Raw genomic sequence first — 25,140 nt, 5'->3', positions numbered from 1 at the left:
GCCACGGCTTCAGTTCATGGATCTATTAATTTTTTTAGCGCAGTTCACTTCAGTGAGTGTTGGTAGTTTTATTTAACAGATAATCTGCAGGCACCTAGCATATTGGTGCCTGGTGCCTGGAAAATGTCTTTTCCCTCTCCTGCTTTCTTCCTGTTGCACAATATTATGTTGTCTTGCAGCCTTTTAACTAGACATCTGCTGTAAAAAAAATTTTCTGGCACCCCACGGAGTATATAGACATTCCTATGGGAAAAACCCAACTCATGACCACGGTGAAATGGTTTTGAGCTACATGTTCTTAAACAACCATGTAGCAATGCAACAAACCCAGGAAAACTTTTACCAAGTCACAATCCACTCATCTTGTTATAGAATGTTCTGATGTATACAGGGGGGAAGAAAGAAAGAAAGAAGATGGGTGAAAAAAAAGAAAGGAAAGCCTATTAAAATTACTACTGACATTAATAAATTTCAGAAGGGCCAGATTTTGTCTTTCCTTTTTTTATTATGCATTACCGCTTCTTACTCTCCTACTCAAATGAGACACACAATCCCTAACCATCCATTGTCCAAAGAAACTGCAGTTTAAAATAAAGAAATGTTCTTTATATGGCCCATCTCCCAGTGCAACAGTATATTTAGACCACACAATGTTTGATTTGATCATTAAGCTGTTTACTTAACTATTAGACTATGGGCAATTAATTTATTAATTTAAAATGTGATACATCATTATCATTGGAAAATAACTTGATTATCGTTATTATCAGCAGCGATTATTTACAATCGGAGTAGCTTTTTTTCATATAAAGGAACAATCTAAATGAAAATTAGTAGCTTGAGCAATCTTGAAGAAAATCAAAGAGATGGAGTTAACATTTTACTACAGCTTCATATTTTAAAACTGTGCACTGGCAGAACTCAAGTGAGTGGATTTTTAAGTCTCAGGGTAAATTCACAATGAACACATGCATGTGCCATTCTTCAGAAAAGGCTATGTTACATGTAGTTCATTATTGCACCTCTCCATTCTAACAGCTAAATATTTTAACTCCCTTGTGACTGAAGTACAAGTGACTTGTAAGATCAGCTACTACCCACAAGTATAATCAATGATGATAATTTACACTGAAATACCACTTACCACTAGGGCCAGAGTGATAGATTTTTTGCAATTAAAAAATGAAGAATAAATGTATACTGATTTTGTTCCTATGGTGATGTTTTGTGGTAGCTGTAATTTATAGTACTGTATTTTAATACAAAATGCACATAACCATTTATTTTCTAGTTCTACATATTATACTCTCATGATTCTTTGTAGTAATTTGTTTTGATTACTGGATATTGAAAATTATTTTCTATAGCCCAGTAAATACAAATAAAGGAAATTAAGATTTAGGTTTCTAATAGAGCTCAGAGAAAATTGAACTTTAATTACAAATGTCACCTAGCAGTAAAAATATGCACAGCCAGCATAACAAACAGGAGCAACTTATTTCCATTAAGTACTTGAGTTTACTTTATTTGGCCATTTACTTTTATATCAAAGTTTCATTAAGACCAAATAACATACTTTGCAGCAAGTTTGTAGTTTTCCAAATCTTTCCTCAGACGCATATTCTCAGCCTCAAGTTGCTGGTTGCAGGTATACACAGTTGGAACCAATCCAGTATCTTTGGGTGTGAACACACCTCTCTGTATGAATTCATACCTAGTAGAAAAGAAATGGAGATATTTTATTACAGGTTTCCTTTTTCTCACTTCTCTGATCTCTCCCTTCTCATGCTAGCATTTACCTAAACTAAAATCACAAAGATATTTATCATCTCATCGACAATTAGCAACAAGTACTATCCCATCACGCTGTGTTCTGTTTTACTGCTTTTCATTCTAAAATGTATTATTTCTCATAAGTCAAAAGATAGGTCCTGTATAACACAGTACTTCAATTTAAACAATTGTTCTTTTCCTTTCTTTCTTCCAAATACCTTAAATAAAAGACAGAAAAAAATATTCTTGTGCAAATAGCATTTGTATATACTCACAGTCTTTTTTATCTCATATGCTGAAATATATGCAAGAAATTTTTTTTGTTTTTGAGGACTCAAATAAGATGACAAAACTCTGGATAACCATGAATAATTCTATGAGCTATCTTCAACATGGAATACGGAGCTCACCTAGAGAGATGTCTTTATTCCTTCCTGTTTACCTACATTGCCCTCTCCTTATTTAATTACGTTAACCAATATTTACTTATTTTACCAGCCCCCAAGAAAACATGATTCCATGATGTAGAAGCCTGAAGGCTGCTTTAGTTAAATAAACATACAGACTAACTTGCACTTTGAGAAGTAAAAGGAATCTGGAGCAGCACATAATGCTGTGTAGCAACCCAGGAATCTCAACAGCCCCGGCAATAAAGTTTGCTCAGTCTGTTCTCATATCTTTTAGGACTTCCATCCTTGGGTAGGTTGTCAATGAAAGCTAAAAACACTCTAACAGGCAGTAAAAAGGACGTAGGTATTGACAGTATTCATTTTCAGCTTAATTTAAAAGTGTTTAAAGACAGAGCAACTTAAAGTACCAAGTATCTTCTATCAAAAAAAAAAAAAAGAGAGCAGTGATATCAGAAAGGATTCAAAAGCTAGATTTGATCAAAAAAGTGTGACCATCACCACATTAAAGAAATGCTTTTGCAGAATCATGCGTGCTCAAGGAATGATTATAAGCTATCAGTATTTGCCAAATTATTTCAAAAGACATCAGGATTCAAGTCTACATACACAAGCATAATATAGTTCTGTGCAAGCAGACATCGCAGAGGTGACTGCAGAATCCAGTACATGTATGTACAAAACACCTATTTCTTTGTTTACTTCTGCCCTGGAAGACAGAAGAGCAAGACCTTCAGTTGGTACAAACTTTAATAGACCTACTAAAGACAAAGACATTGTGCACTATTGTAGCCACGATATCAGTTCAGCATGGGTTCACTGGAGCTATAAATAATTTATATCAAATAAAGACTATAGGCCCACAGTCTTCTTCCCTGGTAATCTTGACTGCAGCTGGAAGATGTTCTGGATGAGAACTCACTAGAAGGAATAATATGAACAGATATTAATATGTTCATATTTTTGAGGACTCAGATGACAAAACTCTGGATAACCATGAATAATTCCACGAGCTACCTTCAACATGGAATACAGAGCTCACATATTAATATATGTTCATATTGAATGTTCAACATACTGAATCTGTGCAATTTTTTTTCCCCCAGTAATAAGGAAGTATGAAAAGAACTGCAGTAATTAGAGATAAAAATTACACTAAATGCTATTTCCTGCACTTGAACAAAAGCAGATTTGAAACTTGAAGACAGCAAGCACAGCATTCCTAGATCAATAGAACACGTTGCAGAAACAAAAAGTGTTTGTAGAATAAGGGATTCTTGCTTGACAAGCAACTCTTCCTTAACATCCTCTCAAAAAAATCAAGGGCAATGTTAGAAACTCTTATGTCCAAATGACTTCCTACGGTCAGCTACTGTCTGCAGTCTGTGGATACCTCCTAGGAATGCTCATCCCTATGAATTAAGCTGTCACTCACACTCACCACCAGTAGATGAAAGGTTTTTGAAAAGTTAAACAGTCATGTCCAAAGCAAAATTCATTCTACCATCACTCCATTTTCTTAAGCAAATTACAGTAGCAACAGGCTTTAATACTAAGCAAGAAACTTAAGTCTTTATTTTTTTCCTTTTTTTTTTTTCTTCAAATAAACACTGACTGATGAGCAGGTAGAATTCTTATTGGAATTATTGAAAATAAGGGCACTTCTCATTGCAAATGATCACAATTCTACGTACTCCTTTATTTGCCAGAAAACATTCTCCACTGAATGCCCTAACTGCATCTCATGAAACCCATCAAATTTCTGCAGGAAGACACATCAAACATGGACAATTGACGACATTAGCCCCCAGCAGAGCTAAGAACTCTGAAAGACAATTTTAATGAAATACAATTAATACAATAAATTCACTATGCCCTTGTCTAAGAACACTACTGAAAATGAAGGCTTTTGTGTATGTATTAGAAATGGAATAGAAAATTACAGCACAAAATTGTATTGTGAAATCTCATTATCTTTCATCAGCCCAGTCCTGTAAAACTTCTACATACCTAACCAACTGCCAAATAGCTATTGTTCTCACTTCTTTCCATTACAGAAGAGAACTGTGATGCAAATTAGTTAGTTGCATGCACACACAAGCTAAACTTTTCAGAACAATTGAGATACCATTCTTGAATGGCTATTTAAAATTAACCAAGAATCTGGAAACCTAAGGAACAGACGGTCAACTATGATTTTATGATCAAAGCCCAGTGCAGACTGACTAAAAAGAATACATTATTACTATATACATCACATTGAAATCAAATTTCTAAGAGTTTTAAAGGAATCAGGTTGCAGAGAGGCCCTGCAATAAACGAACACGTAGCTCAGGATAATCTTTTACCAAGGGATAACTCACCTAGAGATGCACTCAGGGATTAAAATTTCAAGTTTTAGCTTTTACAAGAACTTCTTACTGAAAATTATAATTCCAATTCATAACCTCTTAAACAGTTTCAACAGAGGCTAAGAAAGGAATAAGCACGGAAAAATAAAACATATTTTTGCCCTAGCGTACTCCTCCAATCTGTTACGGCATATAAATAGAAAACTCATATTATCGTATTATGCTTGTTCTGTAGGCAAGAAAGTAGGTATGTCCATGTGGCTTTTTGCAAATCAAACTTGAGGTTACTTTGCTTGTGTTCTGAGCCAGTTCTAGTACATAAATTGTATCCGTTTTAGTGGGATGCTGTCCTGGAACTGATAACCCTTGTTTCTCTCAGGATTTATGAACTTAAAGCACAACACACATTAATGTGACCATATGATTTCCAGGCCAAAGAAGACAGGGAGCAGAGGAAACAGGTCTGTGTGAAATAAACAGATTGTTTCCACTGTCTTCAGGGAGTTGTGACATGGAGGATTAGAAACTATATCCATTTTCTTCATTGTGCAAAAAGGATTTTTTTTGGCAATCATTCTATCTTTATGCTCAAAGACGACATAGTAGCTTTGTTGCATGTGCTCTGTTATGCACAACCCGAGCAATCTTTTCAAGGCATACACAAGACAGACATGACTTATAACCTTGTTTCCTCATGGAAGTTTATTCATAGTTTTAACCACATCAAAGAGAAAAGAATTTTCAAATCATGTTTCCGTAATTAGTCTGCAGCTCTTCTTTTACTCACATGCTGAAACACTGCCAGGTCTCTAGGAACACTCAGAGATTACCAGTCCAATGAGTGTACTAATCACAGCGATAGCTCCGTGCGTATGTGTGAACAGCAAATGATTCATCTGCTCATCAGACTGGCAACATGCTGCCAGCAGCAGTGAACTCTTTGGGATTAGGAGGTATAGACTGTCAGATGCATGAATTTACAGTTGATCAGCCCCTGCACTTCATGCTCTAAAGCTGTCAATCCAATATCTTTAATAAGCAGCAAAAGCACTATAATGTCTTGTATCAAAGAACAGAAAATTTAATGCGTAAATTAGATATTCTAAAAATCATTTAAGTCTATAATTTTAAGTTCCTTAAAGTATAACTGGAAGAAAAAAGTGTACATACAAAAAAAACCTACGTAAGTTTAAAAAAAAAGTCACTACTAGTGTGGTAAAATTATTCGTTACATCAAAGAAAAAGAGGTGGTTTGACTTAAAATAAAACATAATCACATCATGACATTTTATACAGCTGGAGAGAATAACAATGTTTTCTCAAACTCTGAAATAAACACAGATAATTTGGTCCAAATTAAGTGACCTTTAGATCTCAGACAGACAATTATTTCAAAGCAAGCCTTTTGATAAATTTTCTCTACGTTAATTAATTTTTCATTTTAAATTCCATTAGTACTTGATCACCACAGCATGAGAGCGAGAGCGTCGTCCCAATACATAATGAGGAACCTGAGTACACTAATCTGCTCCCACTTTCATTAATATTGTAAATTATCTATTTCAAACCAACATGAAACATTTTGAAATAAGGTATTAATGCAGAAAAAGTCTCAATACAGTAAGATTAGATCCTGACATGCTGAGCTCATTTGTAATGCCACCAGAATTAAAATTATTACTTAGGAAAAAAAAAAATATATGTACAGCTAAGGATTTAAAAGATAAGGCCTGCTAAGACCTGCACTTGCTCTGTTAAAAAGCAATCTGAATTTTGCCATTGATATAAATTCAAACTCTAAGTGCTTCAAAGAAAGCTGTAGTTTCATAAAAAGGTCATTATTTATCTGTCTAGCATTAATTATCTTTTTCCATAAAAACTGTTAAACTTCTTCAAACTTAATACTATTCCTATCAGTTCTTTTGTTCAAAAAGAATACAGAACTATACTGCTCCTTCTCTAAGGAATCATTTAAGTCACATTGTTATGCTATCAAAAACCACATCATTATTAATTCCAAAGGCAATGCCTGATTGGTGAGCTCCACACTAGTAAGACCACAGCCTTGCAAACGACAGCAATGACTCCCTATTAGAGAATATTTCTAAGAAAATTTAAAAGCTTCAAGGCTTTTGTAGGGAAAAAGTAAGATGTTTCTAACTTTTCAAATCAAACAATTTCAAAAGACCTTATTAAAAAATCTCTGAACATCTCATGTTTAAAGACTGTCTACAAGGTAATTCAGAGAGAGGTGTTTCCGCTTCTCAGAATCTTTCCAATTAACTTGTAGATCCAAAGCAAGCTTGTAACTGAAAGTACTTCAATAGAACTTCATGACAAGTGTCATCTTTTGCTCCAAAATAATTCAGCTCTCCTCTCAAGCTTTGCAGCATTCCTGGCACATCATTCTTAATCAATATTAAAAAAATTATACATCCTGTGGTATTCCATATACAAAGAGAGTGGCAGAGGAAGTGGAGCATTTAGACAAAGCTGCATGTTTAAACTTCTGCACAAAGTATGGACAAAATCCCTGCAACCCATAAAAGCCGGGAAAAAGAAGACAGCAACAGCTGAAGAGTCTACTCTTATTACTACATGAATTAAATTTAAAAAAAAAAAAAAAACACAAACCAACCATATTATTTTGACTGGTGTACCAGAAATCAACAAGTATCAAAAATTTTGATTATTCTACTTAAAATACAAGGCAGCTATGACGAATATCCAAACCTATCCAAACAATCAAGATGCAAATACTATAGCATACTACAAAATATTCAGTTTTTAAGCAGGCACCCACATCCTGGAAAGCAAAAAAATAACAAAACCACATGATTTCTCAGCACTGCTGAAATGAAATGCTGATCATTTTTCATTGGACTCATTTGATCCATCGATAACTTCTGCAGTGTGGCTGGTTTCTAGTTTTCATCTGTAGCCAGTGGAGAGCAGAAAATACTTGAAAAAAAAAAATAATTGAATTCATTTCTCCTTAAAGGAGATGGCTTAAATAACTCATGTGAGTTGCACCCTGAAAACGAGTATTTCTCTTCAATGGTCACAGAAGAGGCCTAAGGTGACCACTTCAGGCTAGTAAATGTCTGGAGTTAGGTGAAATGCATACAGTGCTTCAAAGGTACCCATTTAGGAGCTCCCTGGAGTCAGCTTTCTTGAAAGTCTGTCCTTAAACCAATGGTTTGTGGCCTTGTTCTCAAGATGAATATATTTATTTGGTAAAACACCGTGTTATTTAAGAATGACTCGTGCTCAGAAGAGTTTTCTGGAAGTATATCCTGATATACTGGAAATATCTGAATCCTGACCATCTACTTCCTAACTCTCAAAGTAACACGGTCACTGAAAATATTTTACCATTCTGTTTGGAAGCAGTCGAGGGTTCTGGACATTCCCAATCTGACCAGGAAATTGCAGAAGAAGTCATCCATCGTTTCAGGTATTTCAGACACTGATTTCTCAGAAGTCAGAACAGGCTGCAAAGCCTGAAATTAAAATTTGATAATTGTTATTAAACCTGTAAGAGAAATATAATTATGTTACCTTCTATTTCTGAAGTCATCTAAAGTCACAGATCTGCTAGAGTACAGCTGAATGTTTCCCTTGTCTTTATTGATCAGATCTGTAATCACTGATCCTTCTAATGTCAAGGTCTGTGAAAGGTTACAGAGAAATAACTCGAAAATCACATGATTTAAGCAAGTATTCTGAACCTGACATACTCTCATGTAGACTTGAAACTATTTAAACTCTAGTTTATCTGGAAGATAAACGATCTCCTATCTCTGAGAAAATGTTAGTTCTCATACTTCTGCACCCATCAGCAACCTTCAGAACTACCGATAAGAAAAATCCGTACTTCATCTAACGAAAAATAGAAGAGTCCAAGGTGACAGTAAAAAGGCTTATATTCTTCTTGTAATGATGCATACAAGAGACTCAAAGAACTGCATCTCCATCATTAGATCTCTTACGAAGTTTCACAATGATCAATTCTCCCTTTTCTTCTCAACATCCATATGCAGACACGGAAGGAAGCTGCCAGACAACATTGCTACAAGCGTTAGCACAATGCAGATGGTGCACCGAGGCTTCATATGCAGCTCCCTTCAGTGCCATCAAGATAGACAGCTATTCAGATAAGATCAGCTCCTGGGTCAAGCACAGTTGCCAAAAGCAGAATCAAAACAAAACCGAGCAATCGACTACTGAGAAAAAAAACAGATCCCTTTCACAGCTTTTTGTTGCAATGCAGATTTTTTTTCCTTCACCCAATCCCATTCAGCCCACACAGAGCATAGCTTGATATTAAGCTCTCCTAGAGAAATTTCAAGATGCAAGGAGGTATGAAAAAAGTAAAATATGACCCAGTCTGAGACTACCCACCCTGCCTCAAAATACATTTAAAGATAACCAGATGAGAGAGACGACTGCGACTTGGCAGCCAAAGAGACGGCCTTAATTCCTTCAGACTTCAAATGGATTACAGCAACTTGACATAGCTAAGTGTGAAGCTCTCAGCGTTTGGGAACTCTACATGGGGCACAATGCTACAACGCACTTACTCAACACCACAAGCTACTAAGATACTGCACTACGCGCGCCTGCCTCCCGGTGAGAGGATGACAGAACAAATCTGGGCTTGACAACTATCACTTCGAGCGCTCTTGAAATAAACTCAGATTCTATGATAACATGTGCTACCTCTTAAAAAAAAAAAAAAAAAACAAAACCAAAAAACCCCAACAAACACCGTAGAGAACTGATGAGAAGCAGAAACAGCTTCCACTGATACCTACGTTCTTTTCCTTTCAATACTAACAAAACTGAAAAAAAAAAATTCCAGGGAGATATTCATCAAGACACGCTAAAGGCTGCGACTGCAAATTATTTCCTCCATCCATTTAAAAAAGAATCTGTAGGCCAGGGATTTTTGATAACTCCATCCATTTATGGCTTATTCATGTCCTTAGTGGGAGCGCTATTAACACGACTACATAAATTACCTGGAGACAAAGGCATTTCTCTTGATAAAATAAAAACACTGGGAAAATCTCATAGCCATTTTGTATAATACAGAAAATGTTGTGTTTAATTCAAGCAATCTACCTAATATAAACAGAAAGAAATGTACATGTACGATCGAGGCCATGTTAACACTGTGTTATGAATAAAACAATATGCCAAGTGCAATGTAATATTTAGCATATTTTCATTACTAGAGATACAGTACATCAGACAGGTCTATTTTCTAATTGTGGTAATACAAAACCCAAAGAGAGTACATCTGCAGACATCCAGCTGCAGCCCTTTTCTTGCTTCTTTTCTTTCTTTATTCTAAGTGAGGGAAATGTCTAATATTGTTGCTTGTAGTTTCCCAAACACATCTATAAAGGCAGTCTTCAGAAGAAATGACACGGTTTGATTCCCTTAATAAATGGAAATATGATAGGAATTCATTTCATCCGTGCAGAAGGGCATTTGTTAGCTAGATACTAGCACTGAGAATCATTTCAGGAACCGACGCTCGAGCAGGGAACAATATAGGGAAAAACGAATGCAGTCTAACAGGCACAGTATTGGAACAGGGCCTCAGGAAACCAGAATTAAATTCCTAGCTCTTCTGCAGACTTTGTGATTGATATTAGGCTAACCACTTTCTTTAACTTAATCTTAACCTTGGATGACTACCCATAAAATGACATAACAGTAATTTTTGTATATAGTTACCTATTTAAAAATGAGAAAAATACAATCTACTACTTGATATGGTACAGAAACCCTATAGTAGCTACATAGACAAAAACATCTTATTAAAGGATTCTGACCATTAAGTCAAAATAAACAGACTAAGTATTTGTTTCATTAAATATATCTTCGTTAATTTTTTTTAATTAAAATCTTCAAAACATTTTGAGTCTATGGATTGCAAGTATGGCCAGTAAAATAAGTTAACTGCTAACAGCTTAACTTTAACGACTTCCACAATACTCATAAAAATTTATGAGCAATTATGTGCAATGAAGAAATTAATACCAACGTCAAATAACACTAAATAAATTAATAATTTCTCTGTAAAACAAAATGAGATGTTCTTGCAAAACTTATAAAACTAAAAAAGAATACAAAGGGAATTAAAAGATTTTTAACAGTCAGACAAATCAGGCCTACATAAAATATAAGGTCATTGTGAATTCAGATTATCATTTGTGACATTAAGAAAATAAAGATCCTAGAATTGAAGCGTAACAGCTGTAACTACTGAAGAAAGTAATTCAGATGGCTTTCTTTTGTGTGTGTTGTTTCAGAGAACTTCTGCATCCTTTTCCTAGGGTCCCTATCAGCTTAAGATTTTACTTTATATGCAAAATATTCTATTGCTTGTGTTTAAAAATACTTTATGTTACTTTACACTGTCTCAAAACAAGGACAACAGAAAAAATATCATGAGTTGTAACTGAAAAGGGCAAATTATGACTAGAACAGGAACAGCAGGCAGAATCGCTGCTACCCAAAGCACGCATTGCCCAGCCCAGCTGTATTTTGAATCAGCTGCCATTTCACCACCACACTACAGGGAAGTGATACTTAGAAATTAGAGCTCCATCACCCTCATTTCCATGTTGGGACCCAAACAAAAACATGAACTCTAGTTGTTGAAGGATCCCCTTAAAGACCAGTAGTTTCACTGCACGCATGCAGAGATCCAGAAGGAAAGAAAACATGTCTCATTACCGCCTGTAGAAACACAGCCTTAATTCCTACACACTTTTTTTTTTTTAAAAAGGTGAATAGCACCATCTCTCATTTGCTTGTGTTTGCTCTTCTTCATTTAGTAATTAGCGTTAATTACTTTGGAAGAAAGTTTGAAAATAAGTATTTTTCTTAGCTTTTCCTGGCTATACTTGACCTTTTTAACAGAGCGTAAAAGAAACTGTAGTTACTCAATTTAGAAACTGTGGATATTTATAGTATCTGCATTTGGCAAATCAGTTAAATATTTTTGGATGCTCACTTGATTTGTGCCTTCTCCATATAATTTGTTTTCCATTACAAAAAGATTTTTATCTAGTATTGAAATCCAAACTTTAATATGGGATTAGGTATACAAGTTACTATGACCACCAAATACACACAATCACTTAAAACTGTTTATCACAGATTAGCTATTTCAGGATATGCTTGTTACCTAATTTAACTTATTTTAGCCAAGATTAGAAACTAATAATTGAAAAAGTGTACCAATTATTAATCATGTGAAGACAGCTTTCTACTGTGCTTCTTAGCTCAGAGTTTGGATATTGATTCAATATTAATTCACAGGAAACAGCGCTTCTAACTTGGGTCACCAAAAGTATTCACTGCAGCACTTGGTTTTTTCCAGTGAATTGGCATCAAACAATCTAGTCACTGAGCCTCATAAAATATACAGAAAATCTTTATGAAACCTGTCAAAGAACTAGCAACTGTATTAAAAGTTTTCTACTGATGTCTTTCCGTCTAAAGGCTGAACATATTATTTCAGTTTCAAAATTATGGAAAAATATTAAGTCTTCAAATAATGAGTCAAAAAGCAAGAAGGCAGACATCTATTAGCAGAAGCACAAAATCAAAGAGAATCTGAGTTAAGCACCCACATTCTTCTTCTGTTTTAAGGAAAGGTAACACTTTCTTCAGTTTGATAAAATGGGATAGATATTAGCATATTGTTTCCTACCATGCAATGTTCAGTCAACAAAGAAGTGAAAGGTTATTTAATTACAGCACCGTCAAAAGATCAATAGATTAAAAATATCCTTCCTTGTTTCACTTGTCATTTGAATGTCAACTCACACAGTAAAACAGACATAACTTTGGTTATCCCTAAAGAACATTAAGAATTTCCACTACTTGGTTACTGTTAAGCATGTTCAGTCTTAAAATCTTCTGCCATCTTTCTCTTCATTTTCAGGTATATTCAGCTTCAAAACATGAAAGACTCCAGTATTGTCAGTTTTCATTCAAAGTTTGATCTAAAATACAAAACTGATCTGTTCATACACACTAGTGCAGAACAAAATGCAAAAGTTAAAGGAAGGTGAAACCCAGGAAACATAAGTTGCCTTTTCCACTGTGGCATATGTTTACCTCTAGAAAGTTCTAAAGAACAAGAGACAACCTTTTCCTTACAAATATTTCATAATTAAAATAAATTATGATTTGTAAATTTTAAGCCACTAATGCCAACTGAACTACAGACAGAGTCTTAGAATGTTTAGGAAGTTCTTACTAAAATTTGGGCATCTTCAGCCTGCTCTTGAACAGTCTGCAAAGCCTTTGTCAGATCCTCCTCATCTTCCTGAAGACTAAATTCATCATCTGCTGGAACCTAAATGAAATTATTTAAAATTAGGTATCAACATATTTTATACATCTTTCCACTCCCAATACAACTGCTGAAAATAATCTTGTTCTTGTTAAAGTAGTATTTTGCTATATTTAAATAGAATTTATATTACTGAAATATTTGTTATAAATAAACTGAAACATATAAATAGAAATATCTGTATCCTTAAAAAAATATTTAACATTCAAATAAAAGTAAAACAAATCAACTGATATTAATCTTCTCTTGAAAAATATGCCTAACATCATCACACTTTATAAAAGGAGGTTCGTGTTATTTCTCCTAAGATGGTTTTGTGACTGATGAAGTAAAATAAAAGAATGAAACATGAATATTCTACCACATATATAAGAAGATTATCAATTTAGTAAATTACCTCTTCATACTGATAATCATCTTTAGAGTCATCTGTTATGGTAAATTCTGCAGATTTTGTTAAGTCTGACACAGCTGATGAATGTGATGAGTTACAACTTAAAAAAATGTATCATAAACCAGCTATCTATAAATCTGTTATCACCACCTTCACCCTCCTTTATGACAAAAGACTTCATGCTTTCAAGGCTTCTTTAAGTCTTTAGGTGAACATGCCCAACTCCAGTGAAAATTACATACAGAGATTCAAAGTTTTCATAACAGGCTTAAACACCATCATAATTTGCCTCATCAGATCTGTCAAAGTTAGAAGTCAAGCACTGTCATGAATTAAACAGTAGCTAAATTCTGCTCTCACCCACCCAATCATCAGTTTTCATAGAGGTCTTACTGCACTGAGACTTCCAGAGACTTTACGCTTCTAAGCATAAACCTCATGCTCTCAGAAAATGGCTTTTTTTTTTTAATCAAATTCAGATGTACAAGTTCAAACACAAACATCTGAGATCAAACACTGAGTACTAGAAGACCATTTACTGAAGCTGATACAAGTGCCTTAATAATTACAACACAGCAACAATAAAAAGATAAGGAACTTTCAAAATGTAAAAATTCATTTGGTAATTATCTACAGTTCCTCCAAATGCTTTAGAGTCAAACTTTCCATTAAAAATAACTACAAATGGTGTAAAATGAAACCCAAATAAACATTTTTCATCCACTAGCCTCACAGCCCATGGAAGTATAACATAAATGTTTTTAGCAAGATGGTCTGCTGACAGTTTCCCCAGGAAATCAGTTAGTCTACAAATGACCCATGTAAATAAACCAGAAATTAACTTCTGAAGAAAAGCTGGCAACTCAGTACTTCACATACAATAAAATTTAAATGGTAACTTTAATATATACAAAGAAAAAAAAAGATGCATGATTTTACAGCTTTGCATCAAGTTTCCCAAGTCTGAATTATTCTCTTTAAAAATAGGCCTTTTGCTACAGTTCTCACAATACAATATACATGTAAAAGTATCATCTGCATTCAAGACCCCAGCATCACAGCATCAACCAAACTAAAAGTTGAATTGTAACCATCTGGAAGGCTAACAGCTGAAGATCGTGCCCCAAAAAAGGGCCATCATCTGTTTTAGAGATGTGAGGTTTGAGAGAAAAGTTGGAAAGATGTCATTTCCTATTGTAAACCAAAAACAAACAAACAAACGGGGAAGTCACTGAGTGAACAAAGGCCTAACTTTCAGTAATCAAGTCAAAGCACATTTGTGTACCTCCAACTGTCCAATTAAAATACATGCTTACTACGAAAATTGTACATATAAATAGGAAACTGGCATGAACACTTCATAAGAACCTCCTATCTAGACTGAGTACATGAAAGCAAATGCCTGCAATACATATGCCCCCAAATTTGCTTCTCAAATTACTGCATCACAGACTGCAGACGTGGAACACAGGACTTGAATTCAAGTCACCACCTCTTTGCGTCTCAAATTTTGCTCTCTGCAAAAGCTTCATTTTGCTTCATCCCGCACAAGAAGAACGTTTTGGTCCTTGCATCAGGGTCTGACAACACCCTCATGAAACAACTCCTAACTCCCGGACTTCGTTCCTTCAACTCAGAGGGAGAAAAGTTCACCTGAACTGCTCATTACATAAGAAAAGGAAAGAACAGCAAGGCGGGCCTGTAAAGCAGAAGGAATAGGTTTTCTTTATTGTTTGAAAAAGCAAGAAGGATATTGCAGCAGGCAAGTCAAGATAAAAGACACAGTAGTACTGACTAATAGGGTAATGTTCTAAAAAACCTCTTTTTTAAATTAGATTATGATATCCTAGCACTAGCTAGCTGACTACACATTCTCTCTTTAAAGAATGAGACTTTAAAAAGTGAAGTCACGTTTGTATAGCGTGAATACTTGGGTACAACATTCCTTGTATGAAGCAAGGGACAATTTCTGTGTATATGTAGTAATTCTATGTACGAACTAAATATCTGGATACTTCTCTGGAACCCCAAAGCCTCCTCATTAATTTACAGCAGTATTTATCAACTTTAAATTAATTTAAATATAGTACGTTTAAATAAAATACTGTACCTAGCAATTTGATCAGAGGCTACTTTTTCTAAAGCTATCTTTTCTATGGGCTACAAATGACCCTTCCCCCATCTTGACTATTTCTTTCTACATTTATCAAAACTTTCAATGCAGATAGAAGTGTCACTGCAGTATACCCTTGATAAGTAAAGCACTTTCAAACACTGTTTTTTTCCTGAATCCTCTACTGACCTGACTATCCTTGCTCCATTATGTTCTAAACTAACGCATCACTGCAACCACTGTGCACAGACTAAAATATTACTTTTAAAATTCGGGGGTTTTCCTTCTTTTTTCCAAAAGCCATAGCCAGAAGCAAAATAAAACAAAGGAATTTATTTTCAAAACTATTGTATTTTCCCAATGAACACCTTTTTTTTTTTTTTTTTAAACACATGTCCTGATGCAGTGCTTTTTTAAGCACACCACATAGTGTGAAAACAGCTGTGCAGTTTCAAGGAGACAGAAACTGAGGCACAATCTCACAAAGGACAATCTTCCACTTTTTTAATTGCTTTTATATTGGCTTACATCTTAATTCTAGCAAAGCAGGAAAAACTAAGGTACTGGTAGGGTGTAACACTTAAGCTCTAATTATTTAGCCTCTAAAACAAAGCTCACAAGATATTCTTGATTTTGCAGCTCACAGTTACAAAACAGAACGGAGAGAGCTCGTCTGACCTAGGGAAAAAACTAGAATTTGGGTCACCTAACCAAAAAATACACGCTCAAAAGCCATAAACTCCTAACTTAACTTGCCACAACTCAATCGTGAAAAGAAGTCAAACTGATTTTTTGCCTCTAACAGCCACGGCAAACAAAATTATGTCTAGGTTATTACATCCTAATCTTTATAGCTTGGTCATACCCAGTACTAAACAAAAACACAATTACCTAGCCCGTTACCGTGCATGGCAGGCATTGGGAATGTCAATTTTACAACAGCACATGGGGACCGTGAGTCTTAATGACAAGTCTTGTCACTCCTCCAAAGATATTTTGCACTGACAGATCAACAACTAAAGCAAAAAGGGCGACAGGACACTTTCAGTTCAGAATTTGAACTCTTGCTTAGACTGCCCCTATCAGAGGCATGGGGGGGATATAATTACCTCAGATTTTCTAGGCATCACTCAGGGACTCATCAGCAATGAAAAAAGCACCTCTCAAGCGAGCAAGTCCCCACCACTTCTTCAGGAAAACCCCCGGGGGCAATAACCAACAAAAAGCAGCGACAAGACCGTGGGGTCTGGGGTTTTTTTGGCTTTCTGTCCCCCTTACTCTGTGAAATAACTTGGCAACCCCGCGGGTCTCCTGCTGGTTGGGCCCTGCCCCGGCTCCCAGCCCCCAGCCGGCGGCAGAAGCAGGGCCGCACGCCGCCGGAGCCCTGCCCGAGCCCTCCCCTCCAGCGCCCGGGGTCCGCGGAGCGCTGAGGAGACGAGCCCGTTCGCGCCGCTCTCCCCCTGAGGCGGGGAACCGGCGGAACCCCGAGGGCACCCCGCAGCCGCCCGCCTCAGGCGGGCAGGAGGAGAACCGGCGGGACGCCGAGGGCACCCCGCAGCCGCCCGCCTCAGGCGGGGAGGAGGAGAACACTCCGGGGAGGAAGGATACTCTGCAGGCAGAAGGACGCCTCAGAGCCCGCCGCCTCCTCCGCCATGGCCGTTCTCTCCCCGCCGCCGCGTCGGGCCGTTGCCAGGGGCGGCCTCTCGCGAGAGGGAGCAGCCGCCGCGGGGCGGGGGCGGGAACAGCCTCGCCCCAGTGGCCATTTGATTGAGTTTAGTCTAATTTAGAGTCACTCACGCTTCATTTTCTTGCTCCCGGAGGTGCTGTCTTGAAGTCGAGGCGAAGTTCCTCAGTGTTTTACCAGGGAGGGAGCGGCCCCGCGGGGGCCGTGAGGGGATGTGCTGGGGGGCGAGGAGATCTCTGGAGGGTTCCAGGGTGGTTGCTGGCAAAGCTGGGAACCAGCCTCAGTGTTGCCTCAGGGTCCTTCCCACTGGCTTCTGTGGCGTTTCTGACTAGGAAATACTGCATTATATTAAACAGAATGAAAAACAACAGGAGAAGGGAGGGGAAAAGGGCTCCGGTCTCTTACGAAGGGACTCTTTTCTTCTCCAGAGGAAACATTTTTGTAGGTGAAACAGGTGTTTGCTGGTTCACCTGAGCGCAGTGCTGTGGGACTGATAGCTTAAATTAAGTTCATAGAATGGTTGAGGTTGGAAGGGATCTTAAAGATCATCCAGTGCCACCCGCTGCCCTGGGCAGGGACACCTCCCACCAGCCCAGGTTGCTCCAAGCCCCATCCAACCTGGCCTTGAACCCCTCCAGGGATGGGGCAGCCACAGCTTCTCTGGGCAACCTGGGCCAGGGGCTCACCACCCTCACAGCAAAGAATTTCTTCCTAATATCTAATCTAAATCTCCCCTCTTCCAGTTTGAAGCCGTTATCCCTCATCCTATCACTACGTGTCCTTGTAAAAAGTCTCCCTCCAGCTTTCCTGTAGGCCCCCTTCAGATAATGGAAGGCCACTATAAGGTCTCCCCAGAGCCTCCTCTTCCCCAGGCTGAACAACCCCAACTCTCTCAGCCTGTCTTCAATAGGAGAGATGCTCCAGCCCTCTCATCATCTTGGTGGCCCTCCTCTGGACCCACTCCAACAGGTCCATGTCAAGTCCAGAGGTTGGTCAGGTCCAGCAGGTCCTTCTTACGTTGGGGGCCCCAGAGCTGGACATGGTACTGCAGGTGGGATCTCACCAGAGCAGAGTTGAGGGGCAGAATTACCTCCCTCGACCTGCTGGCCACGCTTCTTTTGATGCGGCCCAGGCAGTATGTTCTAGTTTAATTAAGAGCAGGAGTTTTCCCAGGAAAAAGTTTAGGAAAGAAGCATACTATATCCTATACGTTTGTGGAGATTATGTGTAATGGCTCTTTGGAGTTTGAGAAAAGGTTGCAGGAGTCAAGAGAAAATTTTCAGTACCTTTTCTTTTTTTCCTTTTAAAATAAGCTTAGAGGTCCCAGTCCTACATTTCCATTGAGTTAGTGGGCTTTGTAGGCAGTAGGAATTCAGAATCAGTGCTTGAATTCGTATAAAGTAACTGAAAATAAATGCCCAAAGTCTCTGAAAAAAAACAAAAATCAAAAAAGAAGTACTAATAGCTGGTCTGAAAGGAGAGGTGCCAGTTTTGCTTGAAGCTTTAAAAAAAATAAAAATCTAGCAATTGAAATACAGTCTGAATATCAGAGAAGATGGAAGCAGGTGAAACTGAATTATAACATTCAATCCAGTCTTTAGCCTGAAAAAAACCAAGATGCAATCCTGCAAGAGGGCCTGTTACTTAGGAAACTATTATTTTAGCATTTTTTTTTTCCAGACTGTCACACAGCAAAGAATAAGACTGGAAAACAATTCATAGTGAAGTACAAAAGGATTTGTGTCTTCTTGGTTTATTAAATAGTTAAAACAGCTTGATCAAAGTACACAGGTGATAGATTTGATAAGAAAGGCTATGCAAAGATAGAAACATATGCAACCATATTGAGAATTAAATCCAAATAAATTACAGCTAAAAACAAAGAGCAAATTTTAAACAAATAACTATTTGACTGCTTTTCAAGTATAATGGAAACTATTCCTGGTGGATTTTATCAGTGACAGAGTTCTTCATAAAAGTTACGTTCTACATTCAGACATCAGCAAGTTCAGGATGTCTCAGGGCTTGTGTTTTCAGAAAAGTCAGATATGGTCATTGCAATGGTACTTTCTATGAAAAAAGGTTGAAATGAGAAGATAAACGGTTCTACCATACGTGGAGATTTGCCAGTATCCTAAAGGACCCATAGAGTTTATTTGTTTGCCTTTAAAGAAGAATCGGTTGGTCACTGATTGTTATTTCCCAAAGGTTTAAAGCTTTGTTTGGAAACAGTGTTTGGTTGGCAACTTCCAAACCATTTATATCATCCCGTTGTAAGTATATAAATGACCTGACAGTACAATCATTTTCCTTCAAAAGGCGTAACAAGCCAACTTGTTTCTCTCTACCTTGTTGAGAGCCACCTACCATAAATACATTATATTTGGTTATTGCTAAGCTGAATTCCAAGCACGCGATTCACCCTGCTTTATAGCCTCATAACAGTCTGTGTTATAAATGATTATCATCTCCCAAATGGCAATAACCAATGTTGTTACTATATCCCGTAACTTCTCATGAGAAAGACACGGAAGCAGCATCTGCTGTGGCTTGAGCGTTTCATTAGACAGACTGTTTACCTTTCTCACTTAGCAAAGACTAAGCCATGCACCTTGGCCAGATACATCAGCCAGACAAGTTACAGTATTTGAAAAACATCATTCGTGAAAACTGGCTGAACTGGACTGCTCCAAAAGTGTTGCACGTGCTCCCAAGCCCTAAGGGCCAGATCCTTTTCCAGCTTTATACCACCAACTGAAGGATTGTGAGACTATGCCCTCATTCAGAGCGAAATATCCCTGCCTACTGAATTCCACAAGCAAACTGACTACAGTTCTGACAGGCTGAGTTAAAAAAACAGAATATCCATCCAAGCCACTTTCAGTGACTCTTCCTCCCCTGCAGGAAGACATCCAAAACGTCCAGTTTACGCACTTCTTCACAACAAAGAAGCAGCCAGCAAAGAATTATCTGCCCCACTGACTTTTACACACACATTTCTGATTGTTCTTCAGTGCAGCTTTCGGGGAGAGGGGACAAGGGAATGTCATCAATTCAGCTTTTTGAGTGAGCACATAATGTGGCCAGGAACACTGTACAGACAGTATCATGGTGACAGTCAAGAGGCCATTGTCCACATGGCCATGGTGGAGCATGGGACCACAGCTGGAAGCCAGAACGAGTTGGCAAACATCTAATTCCAACTTCTGCTGTGCCATCTGGCTTCCAGTTAGGTGACTGACATTAAATGTATTTTTTCCGTATAACCACCTGGCAGCTGCTTGTACAACAACAGAGTAACACGCAGAATTTGGCTAACGGTATCCTTAGAATCATAGCAAGGATACTTGCAACACTGAGATTCTGAAATAAAAAAAAGTCCTACAAAGAAAGTTTCTTTAACAGATGGCATTACATGCACAGAGTATTGCAGGTGGGGAACAGGGAGCGGGAAGTTATACAGCCTTATATTTTGCATGTATTTTTTTTTGCAGAGGTCCTGTAAAAGTTTCTGGGGAGTAGAGAGCACCCGTACAGTTTTCCACAGGATGTGAACATTGCATCCAATTAAATGTTTGTTCTTGAAAAGTATCAGCACTTCTGCCATGCTACGGGAATACATTCACTTTTCCAGAACTAGAGGAGCAGGGCTTTTTTTTTTTTTTTTCCGCGCCTTTTTTTCCCCCCCCTCTATAACGATGTATACCAAAGGTTGTTTTGATCAAGGAAACAAATTAAAGGACTTGATTAGTACAAACAACACAAAGCATCAAAAAGATGGAACTTTAACAAAAATTTGATCTAAAAATGTAAATATTACCAAAAGCAGTGTAAGTGCAGCATGAAGTACAGTGCTATAGCTGTAATGCCAGGTCTCCATATTTATAAAGGTCACATTTGCAAAGCTTAGAGGCCATAGTAACCTTGCTGGGCTTTAAATGTGACAGAATGGGGTGCTTTAAAATACAAAAAAAGGAGTAGGATTTTCAATAAATACAATCCCATGACAGCTTAAATCAATAAATCTTCTACTCTATCTCCTGCTGTGCTCCTGTGCTGGTGCTCATATGATTCTCAAATAATTTAAACCAGAAAAAACCTAACCCAGAAAAAAAAAGGTTTTTTTGAATGCTAGGAAAAGCAATACTAAAATGCTAGAGGTTTGGTATTCAGACTTAAGCTGAAGTTATCAAATGTAGTACTGTTTTGTGTCCACTCTGCAGAAGAACATTCAATGTATAAGCTTCTGCTATGTTTCCAGATATTTCTATAGATTAGATCTAGGATATACTAAGTCTCTGAAAAGAAGGTGTTGAGTTGAGATTGTATTGGAACAAGAATGTCTTTTTCCCAATGCATCAGCACTACTGCTGATGTTCATTCTCCTAAACCTTATTAAAAGCATAACTAGCATTGGTTGGAATACTAGTTGTACTATTTATTCGCCTAATCCAAAAGCTGTTTTTCTTTGATAAATTTCTAAAGTTTAGCCTGGCTTCAACTTCACACATCTTTTACACAGGACAGAAATGGTAAGACAGTGCTCTGCTGAAAACCCAACGATAGGGGTGCAAACAGAAGTATGAAGAGGTTTGACTCCACTTACAGAAAAAAAAAATCAGGATTGAACAGTCAAGCATTGTGTCAATGATATGGAGTGACATCGGTACAGTGGGATGACACAGCATAGGTTTCACAGGGCACAGTACTGTGAAGGGCAGGTGTCCCACTGCAGACACTGGAGCTGTAATGTATATAGTCTAGTCTGTACACTGTAATGTATTATAAAAGAGTTATTCTATCCACACTGCTGCTGCTGTTTCCAAGAACTACAGCCTCCACATCTTCTGCTGTTGTTGCCTTTGAAAATTCTCAGGAGCATTGGACAGATGGTACATTTTGGCTCTCCATGTACTAAATTTGTGAGTATTTCTGCATCACAGACAAGAATAAATTGCGCTAAGAAAGAGAAGAGAGGTGGCATATAGTCATTTATTATTTTAGAAGTGTAAGTGACCCATGTTCTCTCTAAACTCCAGCTTTATGAACACGAAGTTATTTATGCCGCTTATAGGAACTAATGATCATCTGTTCCTGATAATTAGAGGCTTTTCATTTCATATGTTCTTCTCTTCAAAATTAAATTTAGTTAATATGCTTTTCAAGTTTAGGTAACTGACCACAACGCAGCTAACAACCTCCTACTACAAGCTAAAAAAAAAGTTTAGAACTATTTATGACAGTTGTAACAAGGAAAGCCACCATCCTTAACACAAAAGGCCAGAGAAAACAAAGTGCTGTGTTGCCCTAATATGTGCTTAGTAAGAGGCAAGAATTAAGGTGCTGTCATGTCAGAAGACAAAAAGTTAAAGGATAAGCAACAGAAAAGCTAGCAGAAATTATTACCTTTTTTTAATTTTACCATGCTTCCAAGTAAAGCACTATTTGTTACCCAGGTAGTGCATCTTCCCATTGGAAGTCTGAGTCTCATACTAATTAGCACATGCCAGAATAATTTCAGCTGGTTTCTGGCATGATTTTTTTTCTTTTTCAAAGAGAGTATGTATGTGCCCACATTAAGGCCTGGCATGAGCGAGACTTTATAGCAGCCTTCCAGTACCTAAAGGGGGCCTACAGGAGAGATGGGGAGGGACTCTTTTATCAGGGAGTGTGGTGATAGGGTGAGGGTAGTGGCTTCAAACTGGAAGAGGGGAGATTTAGATGAGATCTCAGGAAGAAATTCTTTGCTGTGAGGGCAGTGAGCCCCTGGCCCAGGTTGCTCAGAGGAGCTGTGGCTGCCCCATCCCTGGAGGGGTTCAAGGCCGGGTTGGACGGGGCTTGGAGCAACCTGGTCTGGTGGGAGGTGTCCCTGGATGATCTTTAAGGTCCCTTCCAGCACAGACCATCCTACGATTCTATGAAATTGTCAAAGTCAGATTAAGAACCTACATAAATTAATATTTCTAGCAAACCCATAAATTATTCAAAACTGTTGGGTGCTTCCACAAAATTAACTTTTCTCCCTGCAACCAGTCCTGTGTTATCTGTATTGTAATCAGCTCAGCACAGAAGACTGCTTCTTTTCACCCTTGTTGCCCCAAAACATGTTTGCCTGCTCTTTGCTGCTTTCCTTAGACTCATTGCTGCTTTTTTCACTTCAGTTTTTCCTATTCTGTTCAACCTCCTTTGAAATCCGATCATTTCCGTTTGTGTTTCTAATAGGTTTCTTCAACATGTATCTTTTCAGAGATACACGTAGAAGATACTGTATATTCCTGGTCCAGGAAAGCAACCAGGAATTAAAAAAAAATAAAAAATTGGTCTGAGGGGTCACAAAATTTCACACAAGATGGGCAGGGACTAGCAGGGGATTTGTAGCCAAAAGCAACATTTGCTACCAGAGTATTTAGCCAAGCCTTCCCTAACTGCCTAAAGCCAGCTGCGTGGATCAAGACCGAGGATGGAATTTTAACTTCCTCTCTATTATTTTGTTTGTTCTTAGTGCAGCGTCACTTTCTCACATACAGAATGTGAAGATATAAATAATTAGAAGCCAAGTCATCCACCTCTAATCTGTTTTACCTCAGCTGAGGGTGACAGTGTACACTAGTTTCTTTATATTAATATATGATGAAGACTGCACAGTCTTTATGTCCTTCTTTTTGCTTTGTTATTAACAGAGATACAGGACTTCAGGCAACAATTCTGTAAAAAACCAACATTTTGGATAAGAGGTGATTTTTTTTTTAAAAAGTCTTTTTATTTATATCCAATACTGATTGCAATTTGTGATATGAAGGAAGCATTTTATGGTTTTCATTTTCACGTGTCTGATGAAAGCAGTAGTACAATATTGACACCCAATACTTAAATGTCAAAGCTTTGCTTCCTGGTTTTTGTAATATTTTGTTTAAATATTGAAGTGCCACAAAATTGAAGTCTAAAAATCCTATGTTTAAGTTCTTTGCTTTTACCTTCACATTGCTTATAGCACAGCCGTAACTTTTGCTATCAAGCCATTTGCCCATTTTGGTACAGAAGAGAATGAGCAAATATTGGTAATTCAGCTTCTCATAGAATCACAGAACTGCCCAGGTTGGAAGGGACCTTTCAGATCACCGAGTCCAACCATCGACCTAACTCTGACAAACCCATCACTAAACCATATCTCTAAGCACTGTGTCTGCCCGGCTTTTAAATACCTCCAGGGATGGTGCCTCAACCACTGCCCTGGGCAGCCTGTTCTCAACAATAGCTAAATCTAGGGCACCCTGCATTGCATTTGAAGGTGCCCAAACTGGTTTAAAACTTTCTAGCTCACACATTAGAAGCTTAACTTAATATAAAGTCTTACTATAGTTCCTGCTACTTTTTACTTCGTGTATGTTCCCAGTAATTTAGAGCCAAATCCTTAATATAATCTGCAAACTGAGAGAGGCCTAAAGGCATCCAGGCACCTGAAACCAAGAGGAAAATCCTCTAGATTTTCACTGACTCCGTCAGCTTTGTCCCCTTTCTGAAAAGAGCAATTGCAGTGCCAGCATCCAAAAGAGACTTGCTGTATGTGGGCCCCCACTCTTCTCCAGTGCACTCCTTGCAGTCAGGGCTGAGGTACCCAAGCCCTCGAGAAGGATATCATTTCAGATACAGCTCTTTCCAGTACTGTGTTTTGCCCAGATGAGACAGTTCCTTGCTCTGTGTGTTGATTACGATACAACCATCCCCAGGCAGACAGCTGTCCAAAACGTGCATTTACAAGGCAGTCTGGGGGCTGCCAATTCCTCTCCGCTGGTCAGGAACAGAGAGAAGTGTAGCCTTACTTTTAGTAGTAGTTTATTGCAGTGGAAGTTAAAATGATCTATCTATATAAGGACTACAAAATTTATGTTTAAATTAACCAGATTTTTTAACAAATACCTCCCTGTAAAGGCATTCTGACCCTTCAAAATACACAGCTGTATCAAAAGAGAAGAATGAGAATTCCCTCACCTAAATTCATCTCTGGTAACTTCTGAACACATATTTGTACTTTGCT

General features: G+C 37.8%; 1 protein-coding gene across 1 annotated transcript in view; it reads right to left on the bottom strand.

Moving 5' to 3' along the window:
• The window catches only part of SPAG16 (sperm associated antigen 16), a 386,482-nt gene extending 369,397 nt beyond the window's left edge, over positions 1-17,085 (bottom strand). The window contains 5 exon segments of the mRNA XM_063341470.1: positions 1,577-1,714; positions 7,907-8,034; positions 12,819-12,917; positions 13,312-13,343; positions 17,030-17,085. Coding sequence (XP_063197540.1) covers positions 1,577-1,714; positions 7,907-8,034; positions 12,819-12,917; positions 13,312-13,343; positions 17,030-17,075 — 443 coding nt within the window. The 5' untranslated portion in view covers positions 17,076-17,085.
• Positions 17,086-25,140: the final 8,055 nt, after the last annotated feature.

Source organism: Chroicocephalus ridibundus, chromosome 7 (assembly GCF_963924245.1).
Source record: "Chroicocephalus ridibundus chromosome 7, bChrRid1.1, whole genome shotgun sequence".
Lineage (NCBI taxonomy): Eukaryota > Metazoa > Chordata > Aves > Charadriiformes > Laridae > Chroicocephalus > Chroicocephalus ridibundus.
The sequence above is the reverse complement of the archived record's forward strand: the minus strand, read 5'-3'. Positions and strand labels throughout refer to the sequence as shown.